Source organism: Nicotiana tabacum, chromosome 16 (assembly GCF_000715075.1).
Source record: "Nicotiana tabacum cultivar K326 chromosome 16, ASM71507v2, whole genome shotgun sequence".
Lineage (NCBI taxonomy): Eukaryota > Viridiplantae > Streptophyta > Magnoliopsida > Solanales > Solanaceae > Nicotiana > Nicotiana tabacum.
Genome location: NC_134095.1, coordinates 48,513,060 through 48,530,412, shown reverse-complemented (window position 1 = coordinate 48,530,412; position 17,353 = coordinate 48,513,060). Strand labels below are relative to the sequence as shown.

General features: G+C 38.1%; 1 protein-coding gene across 1 annotated transcript; it reads left to right on the top strand.

Annotated features, from left to right (window-relative positions):
• Positions 1-15,292: 15,292 nt before the first annotated feature.
• On the top strand, positions 15,293-16,478 carry LOC107787955 (heavy metal-associated isoprenylated plant protein 24). Its single transcript, XM_016609581.2, has 2 exons — positions 15,293-15,631; positions 16,150-16,478. Exons 1-2 carry the CDS (start codon positions 15,475-15,477, stop codon positions 16,443-16,445), a joined length of 453 nt encoding a protein of 150 aa, XP_016465067.1. The 5' UTR covers positions 15,293-15,474; the 3' UTR covers positions 16,446-16,478.
• Positions 16,479-17,353: the final 875 nt, after the last annotated feature.

The following is a 17,353-nucleotide window of genomic DNA, read 5'->3' as shown; positions in this document are numbered from 1 at the left end:
ACGGGCACGGGATGCAAAAGCGGCTATGGTGAGCGATTGAGGTTTGAGACAGTTGAAGGAACTGGAGTGAGGTCACTCCTGCTAGGATAGCGGTTTCTTACTGGTCACCTGCAGATAAAAAGATGCTATGAACATGTATTTGTACGAAAATTTAAATACGATGCATATTCCCTTTTGGACTATGAAGGTTGTCTTTGGACGATTAGAGATGACGTCCTTGGACCATGACATCCTGGGCCATGAATTTTTTAGTGAGGGATTCGCAGGCCATGAAATGATGTTCTCGAGCCATGAAAAATGGTGCCTCCAAACCATGACGCCTTTGAATAATGATATGAAAATTTGAGGAATCCTCAGGCCATGGCATGGTGTCTTTTAGCTATGAGGATGATGCCTTTTAGATTATGACGCCTTTGGATGGATTGGCGGTGTTTCAGCCCATGATATGCAGCAACATGATGTTAACAAGACTGGGCTTAGTCTTGTGAAATGAAGCACAGAGCTTAGCCCGATTGAAAAGCAAATAGATAGTACTAGAAATAGCGCAATGTTTGTGCGAAGCGGGACAGTGCTTAGTGCCATGCAGATGGGGAGGCAAGAATTAGCCTTATGCAAATAGTGAGGCAAGGATTAGCCTCACGCAGTTGTGGAGGCAAGGACTAGCCTTATGCAAATAGGGGGGCATGGATTAGCCTCATGCAAGTATGGAGTCAAGGATTAGCCTTATGCAAATAGAGGGCAAGGATTAACCTCATGCAAGTATGGAGGCAAGGATTAGCGTCATGCAGATGTAAAGGCATAAATTAGCCTCATGCAAATATAGAGGTAAGTATTAGCCTCATGCAAGTATAGAGGCAAGGTTTGGCCTCATGCAGATATGAAGGCAAGGATTAGCCTCATACAAGTATGGAGGAAGGGATTAGCCTCATGCAAGTATGAAGGCAGGGATTAGCCTTATGCAAGTATGGAGGCAGGGATTAGCCTCATGCAAATATGAAGGTAGGGATTAGCCTCATGCAAATATGGAGGTAGGGATTAGCCTTATGCAGGTATAGAGGCAAGGATTAGCCTCATGCAGATATGGAGGCAAGGATTAGCCTCATGCAAGTATAGAGACAAGGATTAGCCTCATGCAAGTAGAGAGACTAGTCTTATGCAAGTACGGAGGCATGAATTAGCCTCATGCAAGTATGGAGGCAGGGATTAGCCTTATGCAAGTATTGAGGTAGGGATTAGCCTCATGCAAATATTGAGGTAGGGATTAGCCTCATGCAAGTAGGGAGGAAAAGATTAGCCTCATGCAAGTAGGGAGGCAAAAATTAGCCTCATGCAGATGTGGATGCAAGGATTACCCTAATGTATATTGGAGGAAAGGATTAGCCTCATGCAGATAGAGAGGCAAAGATTAGCCTCATGCAGGTATGAAGGCAAGGATTAGCCTCATGCAAGTATGGAGGTAGGGATTAGCCTCATGCAAATAGTGGAGGCAAGGATTAGCCTCATGCAAGTATGAAGGCAGGGATTAGCCTCATGCAAGATAGGGAGACATGGATTATCCTCATACAGAGAGCAAGTAGCAAATAAGAGTAGTATGTCTTAGCTGGAGATGTATATTCGGTGTCTGATGGCCTGATTGATAGTAATCTTGCTACATGCATATATTTGCGGATGTTATCGTTACGTCAGATGTGCCTGCGTTCAAAGAAAAATTGTAAGTTCTGTGAGGGGGAGGTTGGTTCGTGCCTTCGTCTGCTGGCCTTGTTTTGCTCCATTCTAAAGGCCTTTTTGATTTCCCTTGGGTAACACCTGACTGTTACGGAAATAAAGTTTTTGAAAAATATGCAATCATTGATAAAAATAGAGTCATTTTAGAAACGTATTGATATATCAAGTAATTTTAGATGAACTAATGATTGTTACACATCTGAATGGCATTGCAGCTCTCTTATATTGGAATTTTGAGGGTCCTCATCAAAATTCTGCCTCAGTTTGGTAGATGATCTTTTGACCGTTTGCGGATAATAGGCCTTGCTGAACCTTCTTCGGAATTTTGAGAATCCTTCTTAAAATTCTTCCCTAGTTTCTTAACTAATTTCTGGCTTTCTGGCATGCGATGGCATCAACTGGACTTGCTCCGGAATTTTCAGGGTCCTCCTCAAAATTCTGCCCAGTTTCTGATCTTGGGAAAAATGAAAATTTTATTATGATATGACCGAACCCATAAGGCTGCCTACATATCCCCTCTTAAACAGGAATCAGGTCAAGCATAGTTCAATTACATCAGATGAGGAAATGTAAATAAGCATAATATCTCTTGACTGTATCTGAATTGATTGGTTTTGGCCAGATTTCTCCATCCATTTCTACAAGTATAGTGCTCCTCCTGTCAGCACCCTGTGAACCATGTACGGACCTTGCCAGTTGGGAGAGAATTTTCCTTTGGCTTCATCTTGATGTGGGAAGATCTTCTTCAGCACCAACTAACCTGGTGCAAATTGCCTTGGTTTGACCCTTTTGATGAAAGCTCTGGACATTCTATTCTGATAAAGTTAGCTGTGACACACTGCGTTCATCCTCTTTCCATCGATAAGGGCCAATTGTTCATAGCGACTCCTTATCTACCCTGCATCGCTGAGTTTAGCTTCTTGTATAATTCTTAAAGAAGGAATCTCTACCTCAACTGGGATGACAACCTCAGTACCATAAACTAACATATAGGGAGTTGCCCCGGTTGATGTGCGAAACGTGGTGAGGTACCCCAATAAAGCAAAAGGTAGCTTCTCATGCCATTGTTTGTGGTTCTCTACCATCTTCCTTAGTATCTTCTTGATGTTTTTATTGGCGGCTTATACCGCTCCATTCATATGAGGTATGTAGGCTGTGGAATTCTTGTGCTTGATTTTAAAAGTTTCACACATAGCTTTCATCAGATCATTGTTGAGATTGGCGGCATTACCAGTAACAATAGACCCGGGAACTCCGAATCGACAAACAATATGACCTTTGACAAAGTCAGCGATGACTTTCTTGGTTACAGCTTTGTAGGATGCGGCCTCTACCCATTTTGTGAAATAATCAATGGCTACCAGAATAAACCTGTGTCCGTTTGAAGTAGTGGGCTCAATCGGACCAATAAAATCCATCCCCAAGTGTCAAATGGCCAAGGAGAGCTTGTTGCATTAAGCTCGTTTGGCAACACTTTTATCATATCAGCATGCACCTGGCATTGAAAGTATTTGCGAACATACTGGATGCAATCCGTCTCCATGGTCATCCAGAAGTAACCAGTCCTAAGTATCTTCTTATCCAAGACAAAACTATTCATGTGCGGGCCACAGGTCCCAGCATGTACATCCTCAAGTAGCTTAGAAGTTTCCTTTGCGTCGACACATCTTAGTAAACCCAAATCAGGAGTTCTTCTGTACAAGTTTCCTCCGCTGTGGAAGAAGTGATTGGACAATCTCTAGAGTGTGCGTTTCTGGGTGTGATTTGCATGCTCCGGATATTCTCCCTTTGACAAATACTCCTTGATGTCATGGAACCAAGGCTTTCCATCTATTTCTTCTTCAACATGGGCACACTATGCCAGCTGATTACGGATCCTCACCGGATTGGGATCAGTATAATTCTTATCTAGATGTTGTATCATAGATGAAAAGGTGGCCAATCTATCGGCGAACTCATTCTGAATTCTGGGCACATGTCTAAATTCTATCTTCGTGAATCTCTTTCTCAGTTCCTGCACATGGTACAAATATGGCAATATCTTGGAATTCTTGGTGGCCCACTCTCTTTGAACCTGGTGCACAAGCAAATCTGAATCATCGATCACCAACAACTCCTGAATGTTCAGGTCGATTGCCATGCTGAGCCCTAGTATGTAGGCTTTATACTCCGCCATGTTGTTGGTGTAGGGAAATCTGAGTTTAGCAGATATCGGATAATGTTGACCCATTTCTGATACCAATGCCCACTCCTTTGAAATTTGCAGCCCCGTCAAAGAACATCCTCCAACCATCGTATGCTTCGGTAATGTCTTCCCTTATGAACGACACTTTTTCATCAGGAAAATATGTTTTCAAAGGTTCATGTGCTCCTTCCACCAGATTTTCAGCAAAGTGATGTGTCAATACTTTTCCTTTGACTGCCTTTTGAGTTACGTAGACGATATCGAACTCACTTAACAGTATCTGCCATTGGGCCAACTTTCCAGTCGGTTTGGGTTTCTGGAATATGTACTTCAGAGGGTCCATCCTGGATATAAGGTATGTAGTATAGGCACAGAAGTAATGCCTCAATTTCTGAGCTATCCAGGTCAAAGCACAGCAAGTGCGTTCCAGCAGAGAGTACTGTGCTTCATAAGGTGTGAACTTCTTACTCAAGTAATATATGGCTTGATCCTTTATTCCGGTCTCATCATGTTGTCCCAAAACACATATGAATGCTCCATCCAATACAGATATATAGCGTATCAAAGGCCGTCTTGGTTCTAGCGGGACCAGAACTGGTGGTGTAGACAAGTACTCCTTGATCTTGTCAAAAGCTTTCTGACAATCCTATGTCCAGCTTGTTGCAAAATCTTTCCTTAGCATCTTGAAGATGGGTTCACATATGACTGTGGACTGTGCTATGAATCGACTGATATAGTTGAGACGTCCTAGGAAGCTCATCATGTCCTTTTTGCTCCTAGGTGGCAGTAGTTCCTGAATAGCCTTGACTTTGGGCGGATCCAGCTCGATCCCCCAGTGACTGACAATGAATCCCAGTAATTTTCATGCGGAAACCCCGAATGCATATTTTGCGGGGTTCAGTTTAAAGTTGTACCTCCTTAGCCTGTCAAAGAACTTTCTCAAGTCCGCTATATGATCTATGGCCTTCTTGGATTTGATAATGACGTCGTCCACATACACCTCTATTTCCTTGTGTATCATATCATGTAAGGTTGTTGTCATGGCTCTCATGTAAGTAGCCCCAGCATTTTTCAGACCGAATGACATCATCTTGTAGCAATATACACCCCTAGGTGTAATAAAAGCTGTCTTCTCTACATCATTTTTGTCCATCTAGATCTGTTGATAACCCGCGAATAAATCTACAAAGGATTGGAGTTTATGCTTGGCGCAATTATCGATCAGGATATGTATATTTGGCAGTGGGAAGTCGTCCTTGGGACTTGCTTTGTTTAAATCCCGATAGTCAACACATACTATAACTTTCCCATCCTTCTTCGGAACTGGCACAATGTTAGCTAACCAAGTTGGGTACTCAACCACCCTGAGAACTTTGGCTTTAATCTGCTTAGTAACTTCCTCCTTGATTTTCAAGCTCATGTCCGGTTTGAACTTTCTGAGTTTCTGCTTTACTGACGGACATATGGGATTAGCAGGCAACTTGTGAGCCACTATAGACGTGCTCAATCCGATCATGTCGTCATATAACCATGCGAAAATGTCCTCATATTCTTTTAGAAAACAGATGTATTCTTCCTTCTCTATTGGTGACAAGTGAATGCTGATGCGAGTCTCCTTGACGGTCTCAGCGTCTTCCAAATTTACTGCTTCGGTTTCATCCAGATTGGACTTAGGCTTATTCTCAAAATTTTCAACCTCCCTGGTAAATTCCTCGGGTATCTTATCTTCTTTATCTGAATCACTATTCTCATGTTGCGTTGCCTCATTACATGTCACAGTCACTGGTTCATTAGGAAAGGTAATAATAACGTTGTAGAAAGAAAAGTGTAAAAATAGCAATGAATAATAAATAGCAAATGCATTTGATTAAAACCGAAAAATCATTTAGACAAGTATGGCTCGATGAATCGAGCATTTATTTTGAATCAAGTAAATCAAAATTACTGGAAATCTTAAATGCCTAGAATGGCTATAGTAAAATCTTCCAAGCTACCCAAGGACTCGATAGGCTCGGGAAGGTGTGGCGGTCCAGTTCTTGAGAACAGCTCCCTCCTTGACGGTCTGAATAGTGAGGCCTTCTTGCTCCTCCTCCTCAACTATGGCACTGCAATCCATGTCTTCGTCCTCCAAGAACAATTTTTCAACCCAGTTAGTGCTTCCTCCTCTGCAGTCCCCCATATCGTATCAGCTTGGTGAAAAGCTTGTTCTAGGCATAGCACTGGTTGCTCGAGAGGGTAATATGGTCCGCGCCATAGAGGTAACCAATCATTGTATTCTTGCCATGTGTATTGATATCCAAGACCAAAAGTGGTACCATGGTTCTTCAGCCGTATCGGTTTAGTGATACCTTGGAGGTTCTTTCCCAACCCTTTGCCGTGTTCGTATCCAGACCAGGCTAATATGCTTTCTATTTTACTGCTCCACCATTTATCCTTCTCGACGGCATTGACCCGTTCAATGTGGTGATAGGTTTCCCCTCCTAGCCTTCTTCTATGCCCAATAGCCAGGATGGTTTGACTAGGGTAAATGGGGTTACTCCCATCTTCGTGTAGAGTAACCCCATTGATGTAGTGTGGAGGGCACGACTTCAGCGGCATGGATCCAGGGTCGTCCCAACAGAAGATTATATGAGGCTGGTATGTCAAGCACCTGAAACTCGACGTCGAACCAAGTTAGCCCCATCTACAAGCAAAGGTTGATTTCCCCAATTGTGGCCCTTTGGGACCCATCAAAAGCTTTCACGTTCATGTTTCCTACCCGTATTTCATGAAAGCCTTTGTCCAACTTTTCAGAGTGTCCAACGGACAAATATTGAGGCTTGAACCTCCGTTAACCAAGACCCTGGCAATGAATTTGTCTTCAAATTATACTGTAATATGCAATGCTCGATTGTGATTCAACCCCTCAAATGGCAGCTCATCTTCATGGAAGTTAATCTTATGACTTTCCAGTGCTCTTCCTACCATATTGGCCATTTCTCCACCAGTGATGTTATTGGGTACATAAGCCTCACTCAGCACTTTCATTAAAACGTTCTTATATGCCTCTGAATTTTGCAACAGTGACATGATAGATATCTGAGCCGGGGTTTTGTTCAAATGGTCAATGACGGAATACTCCTTTGCTTGTACTTTCCTCCAGAGGTCATCTGGCCCTGTCTCAATGAAAGGCTTAATATCTCGGTATCCCGAGGATCTCTTAGTATCCTCAATATATGTGCTGGGGATCTCTTGGTATCCTGCACTACAGTCCAAAACAATATATGTGCAGGGGGATCTACCGGAAAACAAATCTGTAGTCCCAAAGTAAACATATAGGGGGATCTCCCGGGATACTGTCCCGTAGTCCCAAGGTAAACACACAACAGCAACACTAAGAATATTCAATTAAATCCAAATTTCATACCAAGGTAAACAGGTATTTCTAACCTAGCATGTTGCACAGAGTTCAAATAAAGCAGTTTGAGCAAGTAAAGCAATTAAGTCAATTAGACATGCTTCCCTAAGCTAACAATAGGCTTAAATTGCGAGTAGTATAAACAGGAAAGGAAACACAGTTATAGTTACTTAATGAAACCGAATTTTCAACAATTAGCACAAGTACGCACTCGTCACCTCACGTACAAGGCATTTCAAATATCAACAATCCCAAATCCTAAGGGGAGTTGCCCCATACAAGGTTAGACAATCCACTTACCTCGAACCGACTCAAAATCAACCCTAAACCACGCTCTTGCCATGAGTACTCGACTCCAAATGGCCCAAATCTATTCAAATCAATTGCATAATGTAAATATAACTCAAGTAACTAATTCCACTAATAAATTCGAAGCTAACACACGAAATTAGGAAAAATAACCAAAACGCCCCCGGGCCCACGTCTCAGAATTGGGTGAAAGTTACGGATTATGAATCCCCATTCACTCACGAGTCTAACCATACCAAATTTATTCCAATCCAACATCAAAATCTTGATCAAAACCCCAAAATTAGGCATAAGAACTTTTCTCCACATTTCCTCAAATTTTTATCCCAAATTCGAAATTAAATGACAAAACTAAGATTAGATTATAGGAATACAACTACAAAGGGATTAGGAATCGTTACCCACTGATTTCCTCTTCAAAATCCTCCCAAAATAGCTCTCACCCGAGCTCCAAATCGATTTCTAACTTTTAATTTCAAACCCTCGAAATATCTTATTTCTGCCTAGCAAATCCGCTTCTGCGGCCATGAGACCGCACCTGCAGTCCCGCTTCTGCGGAACTAACGTCGCATCTGCGGCAATTCATTAAACATCAATTTCCGCACCTGCGATCTCCTTTGCGCAGATGCGGTACCACTTCTGCGGTGCCTGGTCCACATCTACGGCCAAATCCTAAAATGCCTCAGACCGCACCTGCTGTCCTTCAAGTGCATCTGCGGTGCTGCACCTGCGGTCATATTCATGCCGGTGCGGTTATGACAGGTTCAACCAAACTCTAAATTTTCCTACGTCCAATTCAACTTCCGTTAAGCAACCCGAGGCCCCGGGGACCTCAACCAAACATGCCAACCAATCCTAAAACATCATACGAACTTATTCCAACCCTCGAATCACGTCAAACAACACTAAAACCACAAATCACTCTCCAATCCAAGCCTAAAGATTTCCAAAACTTCTAAATTTTATTTTCGATCAAAAAGTCTATCAAACCTCGTCCGAATGACTTAAAATTTTGCAAGCACGTCACATTCAACACTACAGAGCTACTCCAACTTCCGAAATTTCATTCTGACCCCGATATCAAAATCTCACTATCGAACCGGAAACTTAAAAAAATTCAACTTTCGGCATTTCAAGCCTAAATAAGCTACGAACCTCCAAAACACAATCCAAATATGCCCCTAACCTCAAAATCACCCAACAGAGCTAACGAAACCGATAGAATTCCATTCTGAGGCCGTCTTCACCCTGCTCCGACTACGGTCCAAATTCTAAAGCTTATGCTCTCTTTTAGGGATAAAGTGTCCCTAAACACTCCGAAACTCAAAACAAATCATCCCGACAAATCACAATAGCAGAAACAAATACGAGAAAAACAGTTAATAGGGGATCGGGGTGTTAATTCTTAAAACGACCGACCGGGTCGTTACATCCTCCCACACTTAAACATTCGTTCGTCCTCGAATGAGCATAGAGACATACCTGAAGTAGTGAAAAGATGAGGGTAACGGTTGTGCATATCCTGCTCGGTCTCCCAGGTCGCCTCCTCGACCGGATGACCCCGCCACTGAACCTTTACTGATGTTTATCTACTCTTAGAGACTTGTATACAGATGTCATGTATAGGGATACTTGGCCTTGTTGGCTGGCCTATGTTTTGATTATATAAGGGATCATGCCGGCCTTATAGGCCCGTACGTCATATGTATAAGTCGGTATATCATGTTGGATCATCCTATATCGAGTATTCCCTCATGCTTTATTCTAGTTATCTCTTGACAACCTTTTTGGTTCATTTACCTATGATAGTATGATACTAAAAATACGTTACGTTGGTACTCGATTGAGTAAGACACCAGGTGCCTGTCGCGGCCTATTGGTTTGGGTCATGACACTACAGTCTTTTTAGGCTAGTTTACCACATAGAAGGGCTATAAGATGTATGAAGTACACACCAAGCAATTTCATATCAGTAGAGATGTGGTTTTCAAAGAGGATGTCTTTTGTTTTCAACATCTTAACTCCATACGGTCAGCTCTATTTCCTGTGATAGTACTACTCTTTTCTCCATATCTTCTCCAAATAGTCAAGATACCACCACTCTTCCCTTATTTCCTTCTCCAAATAATCTCTGTCCACCTACTCCATTCTACTGAAACTTCCTTACCTGTACACTTTGATGCAAGTAACCTTCCTACTCATGATCCCTCTGATGGGGTCCCTGCTGTGCATGTCATAAGTAGTGATGCTCCTATCTTACCGTCTGCTTCTGTTTTACCTCTAGATGAAATTAGAAAACCAATTAGAACAAGTAGGCCTCATATTTGACTTAAAGACTATATCACTCTTGGAAGAGGGAGTGCACATTGCTTTTATCCTATTTCTAATACGATCAACTATGCTAATGTGTCCCCTTCCTTTGGAACTGCATTGGCGCCTACTCAGTCATTATTGAACCTAATTCCTACCATGAAGCTATCAAGGATGCCAAGTGTAGTTCCACAAGTACGCAGTGTAGTTCCACAAGTACACATACTTTACTCCTGCCTTATGAAGGTAGAGAAACTGTTTCGGATAGATCCTCGGCTCAAGAAAAAAAAAACTCGTAGTAATGAAAAGAAATACAGTAATAAAGAAGACATGAAAAGAAAAGCATTAGCAATAATCAAGATAATAGGAAAAGCAAAGCAAAAGAAACAACAGGCAGTAATAAAATCTAAAACATAAAACTACGAGACTATTACTACTACAGGACTGAAAAGAAGAAAACTCGACTATCTCCTAACATACAACCCTAATTCTTGACCTCTCACACCTTGTCTCGAATATCGTCGTTCCTAATCAAGTCTAACAATATAAATTGCTATATTTCGTTGTGTTATTTTCACTGTCAAATTAACTTTTTATTGCTTCAATCTTTATTTCATTACCAATAATAGAATAAGCAAGTTAGCTTGCTGTCTTACATCCATATCTCATCAAATAGTGCTAAATTAAAACGGGACAAGAGGTTAGGTATAAAGTATTAGACAAGTCATCCTCTAATTAGTTGTAGTTATTACTACTAGTCTACTACATGTTATTGCAGATTGGGATTGCAACTCAATTCGACAGTTTTTTCCTTCTTCATCCACTTTCTCTGCATTCAATTTTTTTTTTTTGAAAAAAAAAGACTAAGTAATATTATCCACTTTTGGTTCCTGGAAGTATAGCAGTCAATATGGGCTTGGCCCGTTGGGCCAGCCCAACCCAGCTCGTAATTTAGCAGGGCTGGGCTAGAATTATCGGAGCCCATTTATGAACGAGGCTTTTAAGCCCAGCCCGAAAAAGCCCATGGCCCGTGAGGCTTGACTGAGGTCGGGCTGGCCGGCCCGTGGACCTAATAAAAATATGTATTTAAAATATATAAAATATAAAATCAAAATGATATGACATAAAAAATATCAAGAAGAGTATTCCAAGCTTAAAGTTTATTAAGCTCATCATATTAAAAGATCAAATCTTAAAACGTTAATTAGTTTTAAAAATTTAATTATTTTTAATATTCAACTAACTAATATTGCATTCAAATTGTAAATGTAAGTGAAAGTGAAGATGTTAAGACAACCTTCTCACAAGAGGATTCAAATGTGATTAATGAAGATGATGTGTTGGATATCCCATAAGCGTTAAGCGTCATGGAGTTCTCTTGAATAATTTGTTTTGAGTTTTGACTTTTATTGAATGAAATATAGTCTTATCTTTTATCTTTTTAGTATTTATTGTAATATATTGGAACAATATAAGTATTAAGTTTTCTAAAAAATTTCCAATGCGATTTTTTTAGCTTTTAAATTTTTATCTTTTTTAAGTTAGAACTTAAAGAAAAAGTATAAAATTATATTTTAAAAAAAGATGGGCCAGCCGTGGGGCCCGCAACCTACATAGGACTGGGATGGGCGGATCATTATAAAGCCCATCAAAACAGTGGACTAGCCCAGCCCAACCTATCAATTGCTAAAGCCCACGTGAGGTGGGCTGGGCTAGCCCGACCCAGCCCATATTGACAGCTCTACCTGAAAGTTAATGTGAATAAAAATGTTATCTTCCTTTTGGGCGGTGCCGTTTCTTGTAAATATTTGAAGATGAAGCTCTGTCCTTTTTCTAGTCGTTGGTCAAGCCCAGCAAGAAAGCTATACGTTATTAACGGTCAGTCAATTATCACTTCTTCTTATGTTCCTTAAACAGTGGGGAAGCTGTGGTAGGTTTCCTAAAGTTAAACAATTTTAAGGTTGTCTAAGATATGAAACACGCAGAAATGCCTAGTCACTAAAATAATTTAAATTTATTACTCCGCTTTGTCTTAAACTTGTATGCTTAGTCAATGTTAGATTGTGTTATTTATTTGCTTGTTCTTTGCTTAATCGTGGGATTTACACCCGTATTTGGACTTATACCATTTCTCGTGATATTACCAAACTAACCCATTATTTAAATATATAAATTGTTTGTTGGTTATAAGTAACTTTCACCCATTACCAATTTGTGGCGTTATCTATTGCTCTTTACAAGTCTCTTTATTTTCTACAGCACCACCGTCCAGTCTTATTCCAAAAATCAATCAAACAATTAACCATAATGACAAAATTGCCTAAACTACCAGCTCCACTCCCATTTATTTCTTTAGTAATATCTACATCCTAAGATATCACTTGTTACCACGTGTCACTAACATCTCTTCCAGCGTGGCAGCTATCAAAATCCAGGACAAGAAAGAATGATTAGAGGCGGAGTCAAGATTTGAAGTTTATGAGTTCTAAATTTATTATCGAACCATAATTCGTTTCTGTGTTCGCAATTAAACATTTATATATATTTAATGAATTTTCTAATACAAAAATATAGTGTAAGTAAAAGTTAGTGGGTTCGTCCGAACCTATCCGCCCCTGTCAGTTGACACAAACATTTTGGTTCAAACTTTGGAGAGGTCCCTATCTATAACCATGAATCTCAAAACTTAACTGTATTCTTTCACTTTTCGTGTAACCCAAGTTATAAATTCTCTTTTCTTTATTGAGACAAGATCTGATTACAAAATAAACCATTTTGGTACGATGATGTATGCAAAGATCTCTTGGTACACTTCTAAAGAGGATTAACTACTAAAGTCCAGTGATATAAATAATTACTTATTAGGTAAAAGTTAAGTATTCTTGTACTCGTTCCTTTTCAAAATCTAGAGATAATTTATATGGTTTGTCTTCCGTTTAAAAGAATGATGTATTTACCGTATGATAATCCAAACATTTAATTATTTCTAGTGCAAATTCAGTTATATCTTAATTTGTGAAATAAAGTTTATCTGAATAAATTATAAAAGGTAGCAGTACTTAATTCATAATGTTTTGTAATTAAAAGTATTTCAAAAAATGTTTAACGGAATCGTAATCCAAATAAAGATAATTATCCGAAAATAATAGTAGCATACTATAAACTTAATGAGACAAAAATATTTCATTGAAATAAATTGTTCCTGTGGCATGACAACTAGGGGTGTACATAGGTTGGGTTGGTTCGGATTTTGCAACTACCAAATCAAACCAATTGTGTCGGATTATTAAATCTAAAGACCAAACCAAACCAATAAAACTCGGGTTTTTCAATATCGGGTTTTGTCGAATTTTTGGGTTATTCGGGTTTTTTTCCGATAAAATCTTCGTAGCACAAAACATATAACTTATGCTAAAAATATTTCTTTATCGTAGTAAGAAACAACTATATAAGGTATTTTCCAAAAAAATAATACAAAATATGAGATGCGTCATGGCATTATCCTAAAATATTCAACAATAAAGACAGTAAATTATATAATATAAGTATTGCTAATTAGAAAGCTATAATAAAAATAAACATAATCTAAAAGTACTAAGTCATGCTAAAAACAAGTAGACTAATAAGAGAATATTAATTACATGACTAAACGCTAAATAAAAAATAAAGAAAGGTTATGCATTTTTATCTACATTATTGCAAAATAAAAAATAGATATTTAATACATTGACGTTCGTGGTATTGAATTGAATATCTTTTGTTAGCATTAGTATTGATTTGATTTTGGTTTGGGCTTTATTAACATTATTTAAGTTACTCATGATATTAATGACTATAAAACTTATTGGAACATTCAAAAGTTCTAAATCAAACCTTGAAATAATACCTTAAAAGATAAAATTGTGAAAAAGTTTAAGAAATATTTATAAATTATATCATAATAAGTATATTTATATATTAAATATATCTAAAAATTTTATATATGTAATGCCAGGTGGGTTTAGTTTCGGTTTGACTTTCTTTAGTTAAAACTAAACCAAATCAATTATGGTCGGGTTTTTTTTGCAACACCAAACCAAATCAAACCAAACTATAGTCGGGTTTTTTTCTCGGTTTGATTCGGATTATCGGGTTGGTGCACTTTGTGGGTTTCCTTTGTACATCCTTAATGGCAACTATGCTTTCTACATCTTTAGCAACAAATTGACTGCTCCTATTATATACTCCCTTTCTCAATTTATGTGATGTATTTTCTTTTTTATTCCGTCTCAAAAAGAATGAAAATTTTCAAATTCAAGAATTAATTTTAACTTTGACCTTTTTATTTTATTATTATTATGGTGATTTATAACTACACAAATATCTATGAGTTATTTAGCATGATAATTTAAAGTAAATTCTTTTTTTCTTAGTTATGTACTAATCAAAAAGCATCACATAAAATGGGATAGCACTACTAAAAAAAGGGAGAAAACCGACATTTTAGAAATTTGTTTCGAAAAATCGATCGAAGTCGATCACTATTTTTAATTATGTAACTAAAAAATGCACCATTTGGGAATCAAACCGGGGTCTTGTACTGTGGCAAGATATTATTCTACTACTAGAATATTGATGTATTTTGTTTTAAGACTGTCTTTTATTTTATTTATGCTCTTTAATTGCATTTTCACGCGAAAATAACTGACCGATATCGGTCGGTTTTATTAAAAAATAAAATTATCGACCAAAATCGGTCGGTTTTTAAAATGACTGGCCGAAATAACCGACTGATTTTGATCAGTTTTTTAAATAATAATTTTAATTTATTTTAAATGAAAAACCAATCAAAGTTGGTCGGTTTTTTGAATAATAAATTTCGTGGGACGCAAAAATAATTTTCCGTATTTTTGTGAAAAAAAAAACCGACTAAAGCCGTTCGATTTCGTAAAAAAAATTTAAAAATAAAATATTTTTAAAAATCGACCGACTTCGATCAATTTTTCGGCGGATATTTTGACCAACCGTCGGTCGATCGTGATCAATTTTGACCGAATTTCTAGTAGCATAAAGCTTGAGGACTAAATGTTTCTAACTTTCAACCAAAGACAACACCCCATCATGGGGGGAGTATTAAATAATGTTGTCATTCATGAAATCAAGCAACAAGATCTTACACTGATTAAGAGGCCACCCATTAAAAGTACATTTGTGGTCTATAAACAATATCCTTTAAGTGAAAAACAGAAGCTTCTTGCAGTTTCTGGGTGACCCCACTACTCCTACAAATAATTTGTTAGCAATTTTTTATATTTTATTTCTTGATATTTATTCTTTAATTTCCCCATACTCTCTATATATAACACTTGTAACCGGTTTCAACTTCCAAATCATTCACCAACATTTAAAGACAAAGAACTAAACGCTCTTTCATCTTGTCACCTATCACCTTGTCTTCTCTTCATATACTTCTCAAACAAAATAATTAGGGTACCATCTTTTCTTGCAATCCACCTGAAAGTTATAAACTTTATCCTTTCTCATATATCTTTTCTTAGTTAAGGCCAAAATGGGAGTTGCAGGGACGTTGGAATACTTATCAGAAGTACTTAGCAGCGTTAAGAAACACAAGAAAAAGAAGCAGATCACTACTGTTGCTGTCAAGATTAGAATGGACTGTGAAGGTTGTGCTCGTAAAGTCAAGAACGCTCTCTCCCGAGTAAAAGGTACTGCAATTTTCAAAAGAATTTCTTTATCTACTTCCTCTCATCTCTCTACCTATTTTATTTTATATGAACGAAATGCAGAGAAAAGAATTATTTTTACTAACATGCTATGTTAATTTTATAAGAGTATGCTATTAAAAGTTAAAAGAAAATATTAAATTAAAGAGTCTTTAAATAGAATTTAAGCTCTACGCACGGTTTGTGAATCGTGCAAAAAGTATTTGTATAATCAGCCAGTTATATGATAATTAGAGATAAATTTCCTGATAAACATTATTTGGTATCTTTATAACAACAGTAACGTAACTACTCGATCTGCTATCACATATAATTTCCTGATAGGGTAAAACAGATCTTTAGAATATATAACTTAAATCCTTTAGAATATAAGGAGGTTGTCAATGTTCCGAACAGTATCAAAAGAAAATATTTATCACATAAAAAAACAATGTGACTTATCTATTCTATCTAACTCTTTTAAAAGATGTAAATTAATGCGGTTTTGTTGACATGGATAGGCGCAAAATCAGTGGATGTGGATTTAAAGCTACAGAAAGCAACAGTAACAGGATTTGTGGAACCTAAGAAAGTGTTGAAAGCAGCACAAGCTACTGGAAAGAAGTGTGAACTGTGGCCATATGTGCCATATAGTATGGTGGCACATCCTTATGTAGCTGGGGTTTATGACAAGAAGGCTCCTCCCAATTTTGTTAGAGCCACTAATGATCCAGCTATTGCTCACTTAAATCCAGTGGAAGAACAATATACTCTCATGTTTAGTGATGAAAATCCAAATGCTTGCTCCATTATGTAGCTATATCAATATTAGTGCATGTCTTAATTCTTGTATTTACTTTTTCACTTGTTGCCTTATCTCCACTGTTCCTTGAGCCGAGGGTTTATCGGAAACAGTCTCTCTATCTTTATAAGGTATAGGTAAAATTTTCGTACACATTACCATTCCCAGACTCCATATATGGGGTTACACTGATTTTTTTGTCGTTGACGCTGATATCGTAGGATTCTGAAGAAACTATCAGAACTGTATTTTATTAAGGAAAAATCGACTATGTATAACGTGTATATATATTACAGATTAATGGTCTATTTTGGATATATCTTTGTCATTCTTTTAACTCTGGAAAGATTAATGGTCTATTTTGGATATAATTCTTTTTCGTGCAATAATGTTTACATCAAACTGTACTAATTAATTACCACGATCAACTCAAAAATTAAGGTATGTATACATTGTATACGGGTAAAACTGGGGCTAATGAGCACCCCGATTTTCCGGAGGGGCAAAAGAAGCAAGGACATAACTACATCGAATCGGAGCTAGGAACCTCTCGTACTACGGCCCGAGCGAAGCGCTTACCACCGGAGCCATCGAGACGACGCCCCCGAATCCGGTTCGAGCTCTAAGACCTCGGAAATCATTACCAAACTATTGCAAACGACTAACGAAGGGTCGTGACATCCGAGCTTAACCGAATATCACGGCGTGGATTTCGGCTCGTATCGGCAGTAGATTAGTGATTAACGAAAAAGAAGATTTTTTACCTTTCTTAGAGTTATACTAGGGATGAAACTCTCCTACTATATAAAGGGAGTGATTTTTATTCAAGAAACACATTGTAACACGCCTATTAAGGCAATATACACTTGTTTTCTCTGCTTCTAAGCTATTCAAAGATTCTTATTTTGTTCATTGCTCTTCAT

Coding starts and splice junctions, on each gene's coding strand:
- LOC107787955 (XM_016609581.2), top strand. CDS start 15,475: ATGGGAGTTGCAGGGACGTTGGAATACTTATCAGAAGTACTTAGCAGC. Junction 15,632..16,149: donor CGCTCTCTCCCGAGTAAAAG/GTACTGCAATTT, acceptor TGACATGGATAG/GCGCAAAATCAGTGGATGTG.